The 22,819-nt window shown below is 41.5% G+C and overlaps 1 protein-coding gene across 1 annotated transcript; it reads left to right on the forward strand.

The window, feature by feature from the left end:
* Positions 1–5,971: 5,971 nt before the first annotated feature.
* On the forward strand, positions 5,972–10,807 carry cited4a (Cbp/p300-interacting transactivator, with Glu/Asp-rich carboxy-terminal domain, 4a). Its single transcript, XM_071907558.2, has 2 exons — positions 5,972–6,118; positions 7,443–10,807. The coding sequence occupies exon 2, from the start codon at positions 7,462–7,464 to the stop codon at positions 8,185–8,187; it is 726 nt and encodes a 241-aa protein (XP_071763659.2). The 5' UTR covers positions 5,972–6,118; positions 7,443–7,461; the 3' UTR covers positions 8,188–10,807.
* Positions 10,808–22,819: the final 12,012 nt, after the last annotated feature.

Genomic DNA, 22,819 nt, shown 5'->3' on the forward strand with positions numbered 1-22,819 from the left:
GATCTGAACCACATGGATATGGTACAAAATCCGATCCTACTTTCTGATCCTATTTAACATCATTCGCCTGAAACAGTGAATTCACATTATGAAACATCATTTTATCAGCTTGGCCGAGCCAACGTTTGCTCGGAGGACAATGACACACAACAATGTAAAGAACAATAGAAAGAAAGAAGAACAAAGAAAGGACTTGGCTGGTATTTGGGGAGACGCCTCAGTTCAGTCACAACTGGAAGGCACATACCGCAACTGAAATGTGATCAAAACAAAAGCGGATGTGACGTCTCTGTACTTGGTGTCTTTTCCACATTGCTGTCAGTTCAGATATGGATTACATCCTAGAATAGATATGAACAGTCATCCCAAAAAATCAGATATGAAGAACAATTCAGAGTTGGGCATGAAGACCTGTGGTGATAACATAGTCACAGTCTCATATTCAGTGTAAAAATGTTATTTTTCTTAAAACAACTGAAAAATTCCAGTAATTCTGGTTGTTTCCAATGCAGTTTCACTACAAGGCAGAATAAGGCAGATCACTCGACTAGTATCAAGAAAATGACACTTGATTCAACATGATTCTCGAAACAACTTTAACACGTTAGAATTTCACACTAAATACCAGACTGAATAACTTGTCAAGATGGATATTTTTCACAGTGTATCAGTTTCTCTAAAACAAGGAACTCGTTTGACAGACTAGCTAACCAACATTACACCAGTTTCCTGTTGCAGCCTTGACTTCAGTTGCGTTGCGCTATCCTAAGCCACATTTACATCAAATACAACCCCCCCCCCCCCCAACACACACACACACACACTTACTTTTATTTCTGCAACTGCTAAACATGTGAGGAGATAATAAGCGAAGAGTTAACAGGATCAAGCCTGATCTTGGCAGGCGGGACTTGTAAAGGTTGCCTAATGGGGGTTAGGGGGGGTTGGGGGTGTGAGGGGGGGCTGGGGGGTAATGATGGCCAAATGGAGCCGCTGAAGCAAAACACAACTCACACCAAGAGACCCAGGAATCTGAGAGGTGGCCCTTCCCCCATGCAAACACAGACGTTAGTGGAGGAACACAGCACCTCAAGCACACATGCATGAACACACACACACACACACACACACACACACACACACACACACACACACACACACATGCTAATAAAGCAACATATGCTCTGGTTTCTACTACCTGGAGCAGCAGGTGGGACGTCCCTCCCCACTGAACAGTCAAAGAAGAGGGGAAGGAGAAAGGAGAGGTGGCCTTCGCTATTGTTGTACCTTACAAGCAGAACAAGGAAGTAAACACTAGGGTTAGACCGATATATGGGGCCGATATTGTCCTTTTATTAAATATCAGATTTCAGTCAGTCAGTGTGGTCCATCTCCAATATGATGGATATGATGCAGTTTGATTGATTACATATTTATTGTAGAATTGATTAATACCACATTGGTTGTCTATGGGAAGCCCTTAACCTGAATTGATTCTAATATTACATTTTGATGAGATTCCAATATGTTCTATATCATTATTATTAGTAGGTGTAGTAATAGTATCCTGGTTTCAATGGAGAGTTTTAGTGTCCCATGGTCTAAATGCTGTTTCAGAGGCTTTTTCACCCTGAGAAGAATAATATTTTGAGGGAAACACTGAATACTTCCAATTTTTATTTTTTTTTGGCATAAAAATGGTCAAATTTAAAGTTACTGAATATCATCTATCTGCATATTGGGTGCAGTTTTTAACTTACAATTATGACTATCCAATAAAGGCTTTTTAACAGATTTGGAAGTCTCTTTACATGATTACTAAAGGTCCCTTTTTCATCCAAAGAGCACCCAACCCTACAGTTTAAGAAGGATTCCAGCCTCCTATCTGTTTTCCAAAAATATCAGTATCGGCCTTCAAAAACCAATATCGGTCGAAACGCTATAGTAAACACACCGACTAGTTAGAGCCAGGCAGTCAGCGCCTCCTCACATCCATTGTTGTGCTGACTAGGGAAGAAAATGTTCATGTGGACTTCAGGCGAGAAGAGGTCCGTCCCTTATATGCAAGCAGATATGAAAACACTCACATGATCTTATTTAGTGTAAATGTCATAGACAGAGAAATGAGCATTCACACTGATGAATATGCCACTCGTACGGCTCAATGACTTAAGAGGCGATTTTCCTTGCCGGAGGAAGGACAGAAACACATTTTACTGTACCTAAGTGGCAATTTATTCCAATGACCTTTTTACAAATCTATTTCCTGGTGCTCTCTCTCTGGATAAGGGCAAGTGTAAAAGCAGGAGCTGCAGCTTGAGCAGTAGTCTATTGTGATTACCTTGTGTGTGGCTCTGCCCTTCTGCTGGCAATAATTGCCTTGGCAAAACTACATTAATCATGTTGTGACAATACATAAAGCCCTCATTGGAATAAGCGCACAAAGAGAGATAGTCAGTTTGAACAGTGGGGCTGCGGGGGCGGCTGGAGCTGGGGGAAGAACAGGGAAGAAGAAGCAATGAGTAATACGAAACCTGGACGTATATGGCAAGAGGGGAAAAACAAGAAAATGAGTAGGCACCATAGAAAGAAAGAGAGGCGGACAGACAGAGAGAGGGAGAATCAGTGCTGGGTGTTATCCTTGTTTACTGCTGTTGTTCTCTTTGTTCTAGCAGTTGCACATAAACAAATTACATCCAATCCATCCTCCTACCTTTTGCATAGAAGCTGTGGTCATTACATAATGGCCGCACAGTCCAGAGACACAACCACATTCACTTGACAGCATTGGCTGGCTCAAGCTGAAAAAGATTTGTACGTCGTACCACTGAGTCATTGATATAGATGGAGCACATATGAGTCATGATCAATAACCGAGACTAACTGTTTCATTGGTTAACTGTCAGGACGCATTGTCTGTTTCACTGGCGCTGCCAAATAATTCTCAGACGAAGAGACGAGGCCAAATAAGAAGAGTCTGAAGGGTTGTCACATTATTACATCCACCCATGCCTAACTACACTTGACAGCGTTCAACAAACCAATGGGGAAATGAATGATGTGTTGTCCTGCGCCGTCTAGGAAAAGACATTCCACCTCAGGATCAAACCCCTGAAAAAACACAGCAGCACTGAAGAAAAAAATGTCTTGATATGTTGCCTGTATATATCATAAAACTATAAATGCAAAGTCCAGGTGTATTTACGATACGATATGGCACGATACGATACGTTACGATACGTTACGATACGTTACGTTATGATACGATACAATACGTTACATTACGTTGTGATACGTTACGATACGCTACGATATGATACAATACGATATGATACAATACGCTACGATACGATACGTTGCGATACATTACGATACGTTGCGATACGTTATGATACGATATGTTATGTTATGATACGATACAATACGTTACATTACGTTGTGATACGTTACGATACAATACGTTACGTTACGTTGTGATATGTTACGATACGCTACGCTACGATACGATACGATACGTTACGTTATGCTACGATACATTACGTTACGATATACTTTATTGTCCCCGTGGGGAAATTTGCCTTGGACTCACATTGCTGCTGGTTCTCCACACAACAAAAGAACACAAATCAACAACACAATATATTGCACAATCCCAAACAGAAGGCATATCACTAAAATAATAAAACATGACATCCATCCATACATTCATGCATCATAGAAATGCATACATAGAAATGCATACATTCACACATGTTGGTACAAAAGACACATTTGATGTATAAGCCAAGGTATGCCTGAGCCAAGCACTGCTGAGGACGACAGCTTCTTATAAATAAATGGAGGCTCTGGCTGCAGATGAAAACATACAGTGTCCTCCCAACAGGAAAACAATGGTCAAGCGAATAGAGCATTAGAACGAGGCTGGCTGATTTTAGGGGCCCAAAAATAGGACACATTCCTCTGCAGCACAGGGTGTGTGTGTGTGTGTGTCAACAGGAATTCATACCAAGCTCCAGCCGAGAGGTCTTGACTTTCTCCACATAGGAAGGCAGCAAGGCCAAAACAAAAGGACTAGTTAGACGAGTTGGTTGGTAGTTTGATCTCCATCATGCTGTAACATACCTCAGAATAAGTGAGTCCTAGTGTGATCTTGTAGTTTTGGTCATTATAATGGAGAGAAAAGATTAAGAAAATAACTATCTTCGGATTCACAATCCGTGCGAACGGATTTGTTCACACAGTTTACAAATCCATTCGCACGGATTGTGAATCCGAGGGCACGGTTTTGAAATCCGTTTGCACGGATTTACACATCGAGGTTTTTTTTCTACCATGTGACCCCAGAGGGGCTCCGTAAAAATCACATCAGAGGAAAACTCAGGACCAATGTTCCCTCTAAGCTGATAATTTGGTGACCTACACCTAATAATTGATCACATTGACCAAATAAGAATTGGAAGTTTTGGTAGCAAATGATATTCGATTCAGAGACTTTGCCACAGCTTTAGTTTAGGGTTTAGTGAATGGAAGCTCCTGCCAACAGGCCTTCTCTGCTTTATTTTCACATGCATATGAAAACAACTCAGTTCTATTAAACATGCTGTTGCCCTCATATTCAATATTATTACACCTGGTCTGATTTGTCTATATTAGAATGTGTTTCAAAAAGAGGTATACATTTTTCTATACATTATTAATACTCACTGCATTAATACATATTTTTCCTGTTTCCAGATACGCCTAATATTTATGGACTATTCAATGTTGAAGTATTTTATTAAAAAGACTAAATAGAAAAACTTTGCTTTTCATCATGATTAGCATTAAAAACTGTATACCTACTTTTGAAACACCCGGTATAGATGACCACAAATTAATGTTATTTCAATGGGGATGGCAGGATCTGCTGCAGAGGGCTTCACACTAACCAGAGGGCAAAAAGAGAGTTTTTCATTCTTTTTCATTCCGATTAATATCAAATCAAACTGAAAAACTAATATTCACCATGTCCCAAACAGGTGCATAATCTTCATGAGTGCACACAGGAAAAGGAGGGTTCTTCCAGGGTTCTTTGGTTGGGGTAGTGGTTCTGTATAGAACTGTACTGAGTAAAATAACTCTGTGATTGGTTCAAATAAAAGAAACTGGCCAATCAGCATAAAGAACCCAGTGTGGCGCTTAAAAGCATGTGGAAAGGCATTTTGATTCAAAAATCTGGGGTGGTATTATTGGGTGGAATTTTGAATTTTATTTTTAATGTGCCTACTGGTATACCATGAAGTAACCACTACAAATACAGTTTTCCAGATAGTAAAGGCAATGGGATTTTTAAATAAAGGTAAAAGCAAATTATTATTTTTTTGTCATGTATTGTATAATAGGTGTAATATGGAGCTAACAAGGTGAAAAAAATTAATTGTCACTTCCTTGTGACTTTAAAAAGCCTTTTAATACTGCTGGTTTGGAGCACTTCATACAGTATTACATGGTTCTTTAGAGCACTATGAAGATCCTATGTAGAACCACTTGAGCATTTGGTGCTACAGAGAACCTTTCTAACCTGTTTCTTTACTCCATCCTAAGGGATTCTGCTATGGCATGAGCCATACTGAGCCCAAAGACCCACTTCCCGCTGCTCTATAGACAGAAACCTGTTTTGAGAAGAGTGTACGGATAATGAAGGCGACATGAAAATCCACTGAGTGCCTTAACTGTCTCCGGGATATACAGTTTGCCTAAATCGGGTTTTGCTGCTCCAGTAGATCAGTGGAGGTACTTACTGAATTTTTCTTTGCACAGTGATTAAGGGGGAGGACCAATGGCAACAAAGGAGACGGAGAGGACGGTAGCTCCACCCCCCCCACCCCCCCTCCCTCTCTCTCTCTCTCTCTCTCTCTCTCTCTCTCTCTCTCTCTCTCTCTCTCTCTCTCGCGCTGCTTTATAGATGTATATAATCCCTGAGTTGACCCAGAAAACAAACTCCTCTGACTGCCGAAACGCTGCAGAGTTTGATCCGCTGCTGGGCTGCATGTAGCCGGAGCATCAGCTGGAAGGAAAACAAGCCCGGCGCAGATCCAGCTCCAACTTCTGAATACGGATTATAAATAAATAAATTCGGGTAGGTGTCGTCTTCTGTTTCTCCTTTAAAAAGAAAAGTAGGCATTCAAACGCGGGGAGGGAGCGTTTCCACTGTGTACTATTTTCTTTACATAATTTAGGGCTGATCCGATCGGGTTATACGGGCAGCGATAGGCTACGCGAGAATAAAGCGAATTAATATTTCACCTTGTCACTTTTGTTTACTCGCGGCGTTATTGCCTAGCGGTTTTATCGCGTCAAATTATGTAAAACAGCCCATATGCACAGTCCCGTAAGGTTGCACGGCGAGGATAAAATAAAACAGGTTTGTTTCTTGTGTAATAACGCCAGTGATTATTATATTCTCCCCCCTACAATGTCTTTACAAAGTGGCATTAGGCTGAATGATAATCCTAGATCTGCAAAGCTTTATAGATAGGGTATAATTAGGTAACACAAGAGCAGAATATTCTAAGGAGGATTTAGGCTATTTAGAAAGTGTCGCTGTCTTGTTTTATCAGCCAAAAAAAAAAAAAAAAAAGCACTACAATGTTTGAATTGATACAAGCAGCCAGGGGCACCCTAGTTCATTTTAGGGGGAAAGAGAAGAAAGAAAAAGCCCGAAATGTCTTTGTTTTCCCAGTAAGACAGACCCAGAGAAGCAGGCAGACATTCATTCATTACTTGCTCGTTATTCTGGATGTGATTTGGCCTGGATGTGTTATAAGTCCGTTTAGAGGCAGGTTAAGAAAATAGAATGTCATCCATTTTTAACAATCCATTCGCTAATTCAACTCGCAGGTCTCACGTTGACAGCCAAATGGTTTCAGCGGGGATAGATCTCTAATTTGTCATCATCTGCGGGTAATCTGAATCGGGAGAAGCTGTATTGATCGTGTGTTGGGGGGGAAAAGGTGTGTGGCGTGGTTTCCTCTCCCCCGGCTGGAGGGGTGAAATTGGAAATCCAGCGCTCCTCTGCGTCCTTTTTGGCGACAAGGGTACAGGCTACCCTCCCTCGCCGGTGTAATTTCCAGTGGTAGTTCTCTGATGGTGTAATTTCGGACATTTCAAAAGGGTTTTGATAGGCCACTTCGGATGTGTCATGAACCATCAAAATAATAATAAAAAAAAAAAGCTGGGGAGGAGAGGAAGAACAGATCCGAGTCACCAGGGCAGGGCCACTTCTCAGGAGAGGTGACGGGAAAGTGGAAGGTCTCATTCCACATTGCACATACATGTTCATTGATTGTTTGAAATCGTGGGCGTTGTGAAACCTGTTCAGACTGTAAACGTGGTTGGGGGCTACACAAAGAAACTTGCCCTGCTGAATGTTCACTAACATGAACGTGTTTTGCCCCATGCAGGCCGGCAGATCGAGCAGTCATGGCTGAACACATGATGATGCCCATGACCCACGGCTTCAGGATGGGCATGAACGGGCCTCCGCAGCACAACGGCCAGCCCGGCCTGCGCGCCCTGCCCAACGGCCAGGTGATGCACTACGGCAGGAACCCCCAGACCAACATGGAGGCGGCCATGAGGCAGAGGCCCGGCATGGTGGGGCCCGGAGGGATGGCCGGCCAGGTGAACGGAGCTCCGATGGCCAACCACCACCACCACCACCAGATGATGTCCGGGAACATGATGTACAACGGCCAGCAGCAGCAGCAGCAGCAGCAGCAGCATCACCACATGCATCCCCAACAGCAGCAGCAGCAGCAGCAGCAGCAGCAGCAGACCGGACACCCACAGCAGTACATTCCTGGAAACCTCACCTCCCAGCAGCTCATGGCCAGCATGCACCTGCAGAAACTCAACACGCAGTACCACGGACACCCGCTGGCCTCCGGGAACGGCCACCACCTGCCCAACGGCGCGCAGTACCGGGTGGGTCCCGCCCAGCTATCGGGCATGCAGCACATGGGCGGCCCGTTGGGTCTAAACGGCATGGACATGGATCTGATCGACGAGGAGGTTCTGACTTCGCTAGTGCTGGAGTTCGGGCTGGATCGCGTTCAGGAGCTGCCCGAGCTCTTCCTGGGACAGAACGAGTTTGACTTCATATCGGACTTTGTGTGCAAACAGCAGCCGAGTACGGTCAGCTGTTGAGCAAAGTGGCCAGAAGAAGAACAGCGCTGGTTGGTTTAGGCCTGTTTGGACTGGACACCCCCCAAAGAATGACTGAGTGGCCACAGTAGCACAGCAAGAGGAGACAATCTCTCTGTTCTGTTTGGGTGTTTCTGTGTCTGTGTATTTGACAGTGTCTAGTAGGCCTTCACACTGGCCTGCCTGCGAGTTTATGAAGAATTGTAATGACAAAAAAAAAGAGCACCAGGTTTCTCCTCATTGAGCTGATGCCAATAAGATCTGTGGTCTTTGGCCAAATTGAGGCATCCTGATGCAACAGGCTCTGTCTGTACCCATCTGGCCCTCAGCACATGTGCCTGCAGTGCCAAGGCTTTGGGATGATTGTAAACTTACCGATTAGAATGGGAAAGGCAACCTGAAAAGACTATCCATCTGGGTCTACTAGATTCTACGGCGTCTATAAATGTATTTTATCTCTGATGACACCCTCAACTAGTAGCAGACATTTTACAAATTGAATTTATAAATGGTGGTCATCTGAATATGTTTATACGAGGATGAAGGGATCTAAGAGAGATAGTTAAAGAGTTTTTTTCCCCTGACAACTCTGTGTGTGTGTATTGAAGGCTGGCTCTTCAAAACTGGTTCAGAAGGTTCCTACAAACCTTGAAATATTCGCATTTCCTTGAGGAGCGAGACAGTGAGGTTCTGCAGCATTCCTGGGTGATGGGGTTTATCTCGGATTGGCCATACAAAATGTGCTACATTGATTTTTTAGTGTCCAGTGTCATTTACCTGACTCAGATGAAATCTTCTATCTATCATTAAATGTAAAAGGCTCATGTGAATATACATGTCCACTACGCCTGTGTTTCCTGCTACTGAATTAACTGTGATTGAACCATTGCTTAGAGTGTCGGCTAAACGAAACATTTATCTGCAGAATAACGCTCTGAAATTCCACTGTTCCAAGTCAGACATTTGGGGGCTCATCGCAAGAGAAGCCTGAGTCACTACTTAATAGAGCAGCAATTTGTCTCTATGGGAGAAGGGAGGGGGAGGGAGAAGCCTAAGTAGTATTTAAGGAACAACATAACTGTGGCCTATTTAAATGTCCATGGCAGAAAGCTCGAGAGGTCAAGAAAAGCCAAACAAAAAAAGCGTCCAGCGCCATCAAAAGCTGTTAGTCACAGATCTGAGGTGGGATTTTGAGGCGTACGGTGACCGAGGAATATATGTCCACGCATTGTGAGGGGTTTAGAAATACAACAACAACTTGCGTTATTGGCGATATCTGTGTGTGGTCAGTGCAGCGAGGCATTTGAAAGTCAATGAATGGTTCCCTAACCGTCGCCCAATGTGCTGAGTGCGTGAGGCTGAGTGGAGGCTGCGCAGGGCGAACCAGAGATTTTGGTTTGTTCACAATGTGTGGACACAGCGCTCCCCCAGCAGCACTTAGTTTAATCATTATTTAAAGCTGCCACTACCTGTGGCATTGATTTCATTAGGCAGGAAGACCAACCGAGGAGCACAACCGTGCAAAGTTGTTGTTTTTTCCATAGATTAGCTTACTCCGCTGGTTTTCTTCTGATTAGATTTAAATTACATGTTCACACACGCTTGTCTTAATTGAGGTCAGCTCGCACACTCTCCAACGACTTAATAATTATAAAACGGACATGTTCTGTGGTGCATTTTTCTTTTCTTTTCTTTTCTTTTTTTTTTGCGCAGTTGGTAATTAGGTTTTTGTCAAGGTTGCTGCTTTGCTGCTGCTGCTGCTGCTGCTGGCTGGTTTGAGGGAGAGCTGGAGAACTTCCTGCACTTGTAATGCTATTTGCGGAGCTGTCAGGGGGGTTGGGGCTGCGCGGGGAAGCTAGCTGGTGCACTGTGTTAATCTGTTCCAATACGACTCCGCTGTCCCTCTCCCTCTCTGGAGATCTGCCATCTCTTAAGCTCTCACCTCAAACAATGGGCGCCGAAACACTCGTGTTGTAACGGCAGAAAACCGCCAGCTTGTTCCCACTCAGTTTTTTACTTTCTGCCTGGCAAACTGCAGTCGGACAAACCTCGCAGCCTCAGATGATTAAGTTACACGCTGAAATCTAAATACATCTTCTGGCCTTAGTGAGATAGTGGCCTCTGATTACTGCTATATCAATAAGCGCAGCCTTCTTGTGTATTGTATCTTTGTACTGTAGACTAGAGGTGAAGTTGACCTAGATACATTTAAGGTACTTTCGAAACATTGTCAGATGTAAATGTAATCAATGGCTGATTTTGATGTGTTGACAAGAGATTATATCATACATTTTACAAAAAGAGTGTGTAGATATGAATATACCAAGGGTTTGGGTATTGGGTGCAGGGCCTGAAGCTTTAAGACCAAGTAGACTGCATGTTAAACCAAGCGTGAGGGATGCCACCACTTTCCCACAAAGCAGCTGAGAATGTACAGTAGAATACTTTGTGGGAACTTGTCTTAAGATGGTAGATAAACGTGTGAGATTGTACTCCTTGTTCCAAATTACACAACTTCATTTGGGTAACCCCCCCTTTCCCACTTCCCCAAAGCTTTTGTAATGTTATTGATTCTATTTTAAGAAAATGTATTTATTTTCAAATAAAATATTTATTTAAAGAACTGGTTTTTGCATGTCAGTGACTGCTTTTTCCGCTGTTGGCCTATGCGTGGCCGTCAAATAGAGTAGAATTCAACATATGGAATGGATAAACATTCTCCCTTATATACCATAATGTTGTTGCATACCAAACTGTAATCTCACATATCCCTGAGTTAAGATGCACTAGGCAAGATTTTTATGTAAAAATACACCTGTATTATCAGTCTAAATCACAAAATAGGGCTGCAACAGAGGAGAGTATTCCCACTAATTCTAATTGAGAAGCTATGGATTTTGCTCTGCCCAAACCAAACAATGTTTTAAATAATAATGTGAGTTTTATCCGATCTGAGTGTGTCATACACTATAGTCTTCTCTCTGTTCTTCCCAGTCTCAGGTCCTTTGCCTGTCAACATGACAGACTGCCGTCCTGCCTATAGAGTCAAATCAAAAGCGCACTGTTGATTTGGACAAATTACAGTATTTCTGCCAGAAGAGTTTTGCTGATTTCTCCACGGACACCATCATACTGGAGCAAAGCGTTAAAGCTGCACTAGGCAGCTTCGCATGTTGGCGGCTCCAAATGTCAGCGAGAGGCAACTGTTTGAACTTCAGTACCCAGAAATCCTGAAACCTGACGCTAGAATTTCATTTGGGCCAATAGGGTGAATCTACAGGGTCTCAATTAGTGGGGATGGGACGCTCTTCTCTATTGCAGCCCCACTTTGTAATTTAGGCTGATAAGTGTATTTTTCATAAAAATGTTGCTTAGAATGGTTATATGAAAAGACATATAAATTATTCCAAAGTATATGATCTAATTTGGATGGTTTTAATTGCATGCATCATCAATGAGATTCAAACGATTGGGCACAATTTATACTATATATAAGATAGTATATATAGTATAAATTATATATAGAGGGGAGAGTGTTTCTCTCCCCTCTATATATAAGAGGGGAGAGAAACACTCTCCCCTCCTTCAACTACTTGCATTAACGTGCAAGGTACTTACCCCCAGCTGCTCCAGTGGCCAACAGTAGAAAACTGTGGTTGTGCTGGTTGGATCCCAGGTGTGAGCATGTGTAGCTGTATGAAACTAAAGTAGGGCGTTGCTGCATAAGAGCAGGCATGTTAAGCAAAACCCTTCCATGGGTTCTATAAAGGTTAAAGAAAAGCAATGTTAGATTAAAGAATATACTGTATCTTCACATTGCCACAGACTTTTGATTCATTATGGCCATTCAGCTGGTAATTTTGATGTGTGAGATTCTGAGAAATGACGTAATGATACTAGAAGCTCAGTGTGACCACAGTATAGTGATTTGTACCTGCGCCACTCATGACCTCAACACAACATGAGACTAGCCATACTGTATACCACAAAGCAAAACAGAACCTCACAAAATGAAGCGTCCTACCTTCCTGTATATAGTATACACATTGATGCGTGTCATGTTTTCCCTGATAGTGTGTTGAAGCATGGATAATTCTGACGGACAGAGTGTTCCTTTGCCTGGTGACCAAACTGGTTTGCTTCAAACAGTAGTATTAGTGTCAATTGCCTGTGCATGTAACCATCTCTTAGCCCCAATCTTTTTGTTATGTCTGCCAGCCAAGTCTAATCCAGGACAGAGAGCTGGGTTGGCAGCGCCAAGTCCACCTGGTGGGACAGCAGGGTGGCTTTGCCTGCCACATCTGCTTTGACATAGTAATACTTTAAAGCACTGCTGATACAAGGGCTTTTAAACTAACAACAGATGACGCTTCTGTAATAGCCAGGTAGGCTACGGAGGCTGTTTGTGTAAATACTTCATCATGTGAGAATAGGTTCTGTGAATCATGCGTGATGAAAAGGTACAAGATTCATGTTTGACAATGGAGTATTGATTTGAGACAAGGCAAGGCAATACAAGATCCTGAACATGCCTTGATAATGATAACATTGTATCAATAATTTACATCTGCGATTTAGACAGCATTCAATTTGGCCTTTCCAGCGACGCAAGAAAACAAAAGCCCACGACAGCAAGTCCAAGCCTGTCCATGGTAGTCTTGTCTTCTGGGTTAAGGCCTGTTGGAGTAAGTTGGGGCTTTAAAGGTGCACCGTAGCACCCAGCCGTTCAGGTGTAGCCATAGAGATAATCCACAGATGGGACAGGGTCAGACAATATGTTAATCCCAATCATATAACACTGTTCGCCTCAGCCCAATACCTCATTTCATAACCACCAGTTAACTACCAGGTTTTGTTGGGGATCTTAGCTCCTAAACACAGCTTTCAGAAGATGACTTCAATAATAGCTGCAGTCTAACTTTATTTTTCTGTGCACAGGTGATACTGAAGTGCTGATAGTGACAAATGGATGATGTAATACAGGAGTTCAGCGGTTCCCAAGAATAGTCAGACACAAAGCACGAACCACGAGCCACACCCTTCTTCAGCTCCCATGTCGTCAACAGCGTTTCCCTTCAAACACGTGCTAACAGTGTTCATACGCTCAGGTAACAAGGCATTCGCTCTCCTTGTCCCGAGGCAGCGGTGACGTAGGCGAGGATTCACTTCAGCATTTCTCTCCGGTTTGCTCACGTCTGCTTTCCAGTTAAAGCGGTGGTTGACTCTCCCTGTCTGAGAAACCCACCACTCGTCGTTCCCTCGTTCTATTGCTCACCAGATGACTCACCTCAGCGGTCTAGCGAAGTGGGTTTACCTCCAGGCTACCAAGGCGGATGAAAACTCTCACCGGTGTGCGTGCAGCAGGGCCATTCTTTGATTACGGTGACAAACCAGGTGAGAAAGGAAAGTGCTCCAGTTTTTTGGGGGTTGGTTTCATCATGGGGGGGGACTAGGGATCGGTCTCCGTCTTTTCGTTCATTCATCCTTCACACAAGATATATCAGACACTGCGGATCAGAATTTGGCAAAATCTGGGCAACAATACACTACAATTACAATTACACTACAATTACAGGTCTAAATGTAAACATTTGAATAACCAGTCATATCTCGCACAGTTTGAATGGAATTAAATTTGGTGCATATATATCTAACTATCCTTACTATACAAAAATTGATTTCCACCATTTTGAGTTCTTCTTAGGCTTTTTCATTTATTTCATTCATTGTCATTTGTGCAATCAACCATTATGGGACCACAAATGCCAGAAAGGGAACTCTAGCAGACAATGCAAATTACCCTGCAAAAATGTATTTGCATTGTTTCATAAATGACTTTTGTTCCATAAATGAAATTTGACCATTTTCACATTTGTAGAACTTAATGATTTATTACATTTTAAATCATCGTTAGAACATCAGTAAGTAACACCAAAGACATACAAATGCACACAAATCTCATGTTTTTATGAAAGAAGAGCATAACCATCATTGTTTGATAATCAGATAGTATGTGGAAACTATGAATTGTTCAATATAAATTTACATAAAAATGTACTTCCATCTCTTTTAAATGAATAACACTAAAGACACAACATGGATGAGTATCGGTAAAACGTATCACAAACTGTTCTGGAGGTCTGACTCATGTGGTTTCAAAGCTCCTCTGACCTACCCAGACAGGAAGTACATCAAAAGCTTTTCCTGTTTATTTTCAAAGAGGCAATTTGTATGTCAGCAACACCACAGACATCAAATCCTGTGGATTGTTTTATTATTCATTTTTTTTCAAAGCAACGTATGATTTGTGTAAACAATGTTTTTCACATTTCTGTTGAATCAGTACTGACGACGGTTCCCCCTCATGTTTGCATGCAGTTTTAATGCCTGCTGTGCAAGCAGTTTTCCATGCACAGCAGGCATTGAAAATACTATGAAGTATTTCCATTACTCAATCTACAAAGAAGTAAATAAAACAAACTAATCAGTTTTATGTTAATTATTGGGATTTTAGTTTTACAGTGACAACATTTACCACTGCAATCAAAGAATGATATGGCAATCATTCAAACTGATATTTGACATCCATGCATATCACAATAACAGGACAAGCTCAATATTTTGTCCATGTTGTTTATCTCAGTTCTTCCTAGATGTCTTTTTGCTCATCCAAATGCCTGAAGTCATAAACATGCAGAATAGTCTCATATAGACAGCTGCTGCAGCAAAAAGCTGCAATTGTCTTCAATAACAGGTTATCAAATGTGGATTGGGGTAATCTGGGTGGTGCAAGACACGCTCCGAGTGGTTTGACATGCCACTTGGCTTGAAGAAATATGATTACATGAAACATTGTGCTTGTTGATGTGACTGCATGCCAACACTGATCAAGTGTCATTTGCCATGGCTGGAATTCTGTCCTATCTTAAGGTGAATGTAGGGGCCCAAGCTTAAAGTAATATTTCTTATATAAATATGAAAACTACTGTCTATCATCAATTTATATTCCACTATGGTGATTCAAGCTATATACATATTCAACCTAATCAAATCAATATCGCTAAGTTGAATTTGGGTGTGGAAAAGACGTCACAGTACTGGACACACTGTTAGATTGACAGGTGATCTCTGGGAAGTGCAGTGCAGAAACACCACAGCAATGAGCGCTGAGAAACAAAGATGGAGACAAAATAAAACAAGGGAACAGTAAACATGTTGTCCCCCATGAATGATGCAGTCTCCGCTTGGGCCAATCAGGAACCAATATATTTCTTTGTTTTGACCTGTAACAGTAGCGCCCCCTTCGGCCAAACAGTGTCTGAAAATGCTGAAATATGAGATGCATCATGCCCCCAAATTTCATCAAAATGTGCCATATCTGTAATATCGCGTGACACAACACGTAAGCAATCAATCAAATTTCAATCAGTGAAATTTTTAAAAAGCCGGAATGGAGCAATGAGACACATCATTCCCTTAAGTTTTATGAAAATCCGATTAATGGTGTCAGAGATATTAGTTCAGAACATGATTTCCCAACAGGTGACCTACATTTATATATACATGAAGAAGCTAGAAGTGTTCAGGCAAACCAGTGCATGGCTGTATGTTGAAGAGAAATGGGTGAAAACTAGGTCTGCAGTTTGGAAAATTTCTCGCTAATTTTCACCCTAGCTTCCTGTTAGTATTACATAGACACACCATATAAAGCGCAGATGGAATACATCATACATATTTAGGAATGGGGTCATTTATAACCTCCATGCAACCTAATTTGAAGTCGAGGTCTTTTTAAGCCCCCCGGAGCAAACTGCAAACTACATTTATCAAACATGTCACATATTTAACATTTTAACAGCAGATAAATGCTTTATCTTTGGCGATAAAGCATTTAGCAGCGATGATAAAAATCCTCAGCAAACTAACGTAAACATTGTAGATGATGCTCTGCAGCCAGTGTCTAATTTAATGAATACCCTCAGGACACTGATGTAAACACTACTGTTTCAATGGAATGCCTACAGAGAGGGTTTTCTAATGCTAAAGACATGAGCGGTATGTCGCTGACTGTGCTAAGTAGTGCTAAGTACATCTGAGATTGTGGTAAAGCAGAAAGGGTAAAGACAGCAGGAACATAGGAAACAAAGAAAGTAGGAACAATCAGTCACTTTCTAAGAATTGTTCTTATTTTTACACAAAGGATTTGAATCTTGCAATTTGCAACATCGGCATAAGCAAATTAAGACATGATAAAACGTTGTAATAACAAAGATATACAAACTTAACCACTCATTATTTACTTATTTTATAAATAAAGGAAAGTTTTAATGCAAGTTTTAAGTTATTACCTATACCCAGTCATGATTCAGTGAGAATTTAACATAGTAGTATAGTAATATGCTTTCCCATAAGCACATACTGCATAATAGGATCCATGCTGCTTGATTTATTCAAGTGAAAGAGTTGAATGTTGAACAGGACAATGTTTAATATTTAAGATTTAAATAAAAAGGTCTAGTTATGTATTCTGAACCTGATAGTGTTGTTTTTCAGTGTAGCCACTGTTATGTATCAATTTTATTTGCACATAAGAACTGCCATATATTGTGTCTTTCTGCATAGCTGTTGATTTAGAGAACATTTTCTAAGGTATGCAGGACATTCTTAATATTTAATGATCATTTCTTGCCAATTTCCCCTCCAACAATTGTCAGTTGCGCTGAAGGAGCACTATTTGCTCTATCAGTCTTAAACCTGGGACACAATTCCACATGCATAGTTAAGCAAGTCAATATTTGACATGGTAAGGCCTGTGCAGCTCGGGCCTTAGGTCTGAAGGTCTGAATCTTCTAGAACCGCGATGGCGACTCTTTGACAGTTTAATAGCTAATCCCCCATGAATTTTGCATCTGCCTGATTGAATGTTTTTCATGTGATCACTAGACTTAAGAAGTAATTACTTGGTAGTATTATAACTTTATGCCAACTACCAGACTTACCGCATTTAAAATAGGGTGAAAGAAGGTTAAAAATTACTGTGATTTGACTATATAAATAACGTTCATGGACTCTTTCCTGGCTGTTGTTTGCTATTGCAACACTCTATTATCCCTTATATTATCTGAAATGTTGAATATCTATCTATCTATCAATAAACAGCTCTGACCCCTGCCTATATTTGTAAAGGAATATGTAATCGTACAGTATGTCTGCTTTAACACAAAAAATGATTTTTTTGGCAAACAAAGATTGAGAAAAGATTGAGAAAAACTGCTTCAAGAGAAGAAGTATAGAAACACTTTTTGAAATGTAAAAAAAAAAAAAGAAAAACGATGATTTCCCCTCTTTTGTCAGAGGTGTTCATCAATCAGCTGAATTCAGGGAGCTAATTTTGTCAGTCCAGTGCGATACTTAGAGGAGTTTGAAACCCTGAACGCGCTTTTTCAGCTATTAATCAATGTTCATGGGCATTTCATGATGAAACACATCCATCCTGGTCATAATCTTGACAATACATCACATAATGCTTTTTTCCTGCGCAGGTCCCGGCACACTGATGCCAATTAGACTGGAAAACCTTTGACTGAATAGTGTTGTTTTGGTGTTTTACATATTTTCGCACTTCATCATACATGCTAGAATCTTTCCTGCTCGCTCCTCACGCCACTTGCATTTTTCAAAAGAGAAAGGCTCAAACTGAGGGTATCATGACCCTTTAAAGTTGGTACTACAGCATTTTGAATCCAGAAATATGAATTAGTTTGAGATAGAAATGTATTGAGATAAGAAAGATAAATGGTGGTATTTTATCCTATTGGATTTCATGATTTTTGCTTGGTGATTTTTGCTTGGGGGGGTTAGGATTTAAGATTTAGGATTTGTTTTAGGATCCCCATTAGCTGATGCAGAACATCAGCTACTCTAGGGTAGCTGATGGGTATAGGTCATAGGTAGCTGATAGGGTAGGTCATAGGTAGCTGATTGGCTACCCTTTATCATCAAAGTTGACATAAACAGTCATCTCTTTGCCATCATCAAACAAAATACACGAAACTCCAGGGGTCCATGCAACGTGATAGAATGAATAGAGTTGCATAGAGTATCTGACATTGTTATGGGAACAAAATGCGCATTACGCAACCCACTTTTTCATATTATCAGCACAAAATGCGTTTGACCCAGTGCTGTTTCTTTTTTGAAAAAAGTGAAATAGTGTGAATAGCCTTTGGGTGAAGAAAAAAAGTCAACTTATCAATCATGTGACATACTGTATATGCAACAACATGATTGAAAACCAAAACCAAGGGTCAAAGAAGACATCCTGTTGTAAAATGAGTAACAAAAAACACCAGCTAGGGGCAACAAGCTAGCCTGAGTGCAAGGCAGTGGAGTTTACATCCAAATGTCCCCGTCAAGATTCAACTCTCCACATACGTGGACGGCTCTCTGTGAAACACGGAGAAGAGTCCTGCCAAACAGTAAAAGAAAGAAATGCAAACTTGTCATTTCAGCCTCCCCATCGCTTCATTTCATCTTTTGCCAGAAATCACCACGGTTCACCACACAGACTTTGAACCAGGGCCATCTCCTTGGTTTCCTAGATTTGCATGGCTGTCCAGACGTCAGCGCCCCCCCTCCACCACCCCTCCACCGACTCCTAAATGCGTCAGCAGTCCTTCCTCCCATCCCCCCCTCCTCCTTTTCTTCTTATCCACACTGCCTCCCTGCAACACCTCAGCCAGGCTCCCACAGCACACTGCGTCCTTGAGGACTTGCTAACTAGAGCCTCCCTTCCCCCCACCGTACTCTCGCTTTCATTCTTATTCTCTACTCCAGTGGTTCTCAAAGTGGCGTTTGGGGACTACCAAGGGTCCTTCAGGCGGTGCCAGGGGGTCCTCATGCAAGAAAATTAGGAATATTTTAAATTCACTGCAATCTAATTCACTAGAAATTATCCCAGTTAGAGAACGTATAAGAGTAACTAGAAGAAGCTTTGCAGTTGCGTCATACATCCTCTAGCAACCAACTCTGGTGGCATCATGGAGATCCAGTAGAGAATTGGTTGTGCATACATAATGTCTAAATATATAACAACCAGGTTAGGAAAAGAGAACTACCTGAAAAATGATGGTTGTGTTGTGGGTGTAGATCCATTCAGTAACGTTATAAGTAAAAGTAGATAAGGTAGACTTGATTTGTTTCCAAATGTAGGTTACTGTGACACAGTAAACTGTCTTGTCTTTAGCTCTAGTCTCTACTCCAACAGTCTCTACTCAACACTCTGAGTTGTAGCTTGAGAAGAGTCAGCTCAGTTAACCTGAACAAACAGTTGGGTTTTGGCTTTGTTAGCTGACAACTAGCCAGCAGGCTAATTCAGTAAAGCAACTAATGCAAATATATGCGACTAGTAACCACTACTAACGTTAGCTTCTACATATGTTAGCTAGTGTGTAAATCAGATGTATTGACAAAGCAAGACCATGATGGTTAGCTGATACTAGCTAGCCAACGAGCTAACGTTCTCTAAACACAAAAATAAATCATGTCTATTGAATTCTGTTGAGATGCCAAAGTCGTAGGTTTAGAAACACAGTCAGCTTTTCACAGCCACTGTTGCCCAAGAGCTGAGGACCTCCAATATGGCCGCCAGAGAGGGTGTTACATCACCCAAAAGCCCCTTATTCTAATCACAGGTTTGACTCTCACCACTATCTCCCCATGTGCTATATAGGGCTACATGGGACAAAATCTTATCAAATGAGGTTCTATTTTAGGGTCTGTGACATTTGTCCCCTTCGTCTTATACCTTCTCTGTCAGTCTATCTATCTACCTCTCTCTCTCTCTCTGTCTCTCTCTCTCTCTCTCTCTCTCTCTCTCTCTCTCTCTCTCTCTCTCTCAAAGCTCCCTCCGGCAAGCCTCTAACTAACTTTACAACAGGACCTCAGCAGCTGGTAAGACAGTGTGTGGAGCAGTCAACAAAACATAATACTGTGGGAAAAGTCCTGCATCCACACTTCAACTGCGTAGTGGAAATGAACCACAGTCAAAACAGAAATCTCATTTCGTCACAGGGAAATGTGTGTGAGTGTTCCTGCCCGTCCGGGGAGAGCCAAAGAAATGCTGTGTACGTCACTAACTGCCTGCTATCAGGAATAGTTGGAGGGGAAGGGGGGGGGGTGGGGGGGGGGGGTGGTTGACACATGTGACGTATTTTTGGCCTTGTTTTGCTTTTCCACAGCTCATTGGGCAACAGCTCCCAGGACACCCAAAAATAGTATTTTCTTTTTTTTTTTTTTTTTTTTAAGAGATACATTTTTAGAAAACTTAAATGGTACCATCAAATAAATAAATGATTCAATTGATTGAATACATATTTGACAACTTAGACAACATCAACAACAACAGCAATAATAATCATCATCATCATGATTTTATTAACCTAGCAGAATAAATAAAAGAACATCATTATTTCCAGGCCTTGAATTCACTTGTTGGGCCACAAAGCTCAAAGCTCTCCTGCCTGCACCGAGTGGGGATCGAAAAGCCTTTTATCGACTCCACATGAAAAAAGGAGTTTTGTCAAGAAGGCGAGTGATGTGAAGCAGTCAATTCGCCCCCCACCCCCCACCCCCACCCTCCCGTTGAGAGGCCCTCATTGTCTTGTGAGCTCTTGTTCTGTAAACAGGCGTCCCTATAGGAGCCAGGCAGCCAGGCGGCCAATGTGGGCACGGCTGGAGCAAAAAACAGACGGCAGGAAAAAAAAAAAAAAAAAAAAAGAGCATCCCTATGAGAACGCCTGGCTAAAAATACATCCTCTCTGTGCCTCTCCAAGGTCACTCTGTCATTTTGATTTGATTGGAACACAGCAGTCACAGCCATCTTCCTCCTGAGCCTCACTAACAAGCGCGGCATTGCTCTGCCAGTGATTACTCAAACAGCCACCAGATTTGAACCGTTTGGCAAAAATGGGGAAATTATCCCCTAAGATTCATTTTACTTTGCCTGCCTGAATCGCAATCCATGCCATTTGTTTACCAGGCACACCTGCCTGCCCACCAGGGGTGTAGAGGAGGGTAAACCACCATCAGCTCAGTTTACCCGCCTTGTTATTTGCTGAATAGAGTTTAACCTGAGATAAATCTTTATGACCTAGTAAGTGTTATCAAACTGATGTAAGTTATATAAGCATGTTTTTTTAAGGGAGAAAAAAAACAATAAAAAAAACACATTTCTGAAGATATACTTGATGTTTGTTTATACTGGCGGCTGTTTGCCTTATGATGATCATTGGCTGGAGGTCATGGTTTAATTTCCTTGAACTCCACATCACCTTCTCACTGGTAAATGCATGACAGGCTTGTTAGTCACTGTATTACCATAAGGGGATGACTGCAACATTTAAAAATACTGACACTCCTATGTAAATATTAGTACAGGAGAAATCTGCATGCACTAAATAAGCCTGAGCTTCTGATACAGAAAAAAACAAATGTAACTATTAGAGCTATCCTTCCTTTAAAGACAGCGCCCACAAAACACACACACACACACACACACACACACACACATTGGACATCTGCGGGACACATTCCGCATACAATGCCATGAGTCAGACGCAGCAGCCTATGGACGAAGGGAGTTTCTATGCTGTCTCTCGGAGGCGTAACACACATGCTGACTCAGGCATGTAAATTCACGCCTGTATGAGGGAACAACCCTGTGTGTTTCATAATTCTGAGCATAGCAACTTCACTCTCTGTTGCTTTCTTTCACACACACACACACACACAGAAACACACACCATGAAAAACAAGCATATAGTGGGTAGTCATGACACAGTCTGACATATGCAAAGACATTGTCATCTTTATACTCATGCGGCATGACACACACACACACACACACACACACACACACAGAGGGTAGGCTAGTAAGTAGAATATCATTGGTGTCACAAATGGACTCTGCCTCATGAAGGTTGACATTCAGTTGTGACATTCAGCTGGTTTGATCCCTGGTAGAAACAGTGGCCAATACTACTGTATAAGCAAAGGCACCTATTTTGTATTATGTATTATGTATTTGTATTAAACTATTGACTGTTGTTGATAGTTCAACATGTACATATCAGGCACTCATTGCACATTTTTCTGTTAGCATTTTAATAGTCATGTATATATTTTTTATTTATCTTAACATTACATTTGTACTAGTTATGCTAGTGTACATATGTGTATATATATAATATTCTCGTTGTCTTACTTTCTATTTTTATTGTCTCCTATTTTGTTTTTCTTGGCATCAGAGAGAACAGCAAACTAAGAAATTCATTGTCCAGGGCAACTTGTTTTTCTCTGTGCATATGACAATAAAAGAAGTTGAACATGATTTGTACACCAGCCTGCTCAAATGACAGGTATTGGAAACTAGGTTACATTAGCTACAATTACAGTGATTGCAGTGCGATTCATTAAGGCAGTTAATAGTGTCTTTGTTGTTGCACCTGTCCTTGTAAAAACAATGTCTTCCAGATCCATTTAGACGGCATATGTGTGTATATGCATATACAATGCTCCCTTGTGACGACACCTCGATACAAGAACAACAAAACACAACGTGACGTTCGGTGTGTGT

This window comes from Centroberyx gerrardi, chromosome 19, assembly GCF_048128805.1.
Source record: "Centroberyx gerrardi isolate f3 chromosome 19, fCenGer3.hap1.cur.20231027, whole genome shotgun sequence".
Taxonomy (NCBI): domain Eukaryota; kingdom Metazoa; phylum Chordata; class Actinopteri; order Beryciformes; family Berycidae; genus Centroberyx; species Centroberyx gerrardi.

What these genes read in the sequence shown, in the direction of transcription:
- cited4a (XM_071907558.2), top strand. Translation starts at nt 7,462, where the DNA reads ATGGCTGAACACATGATGATGCCCATGACCCACGGCTTCAGGATGGGC.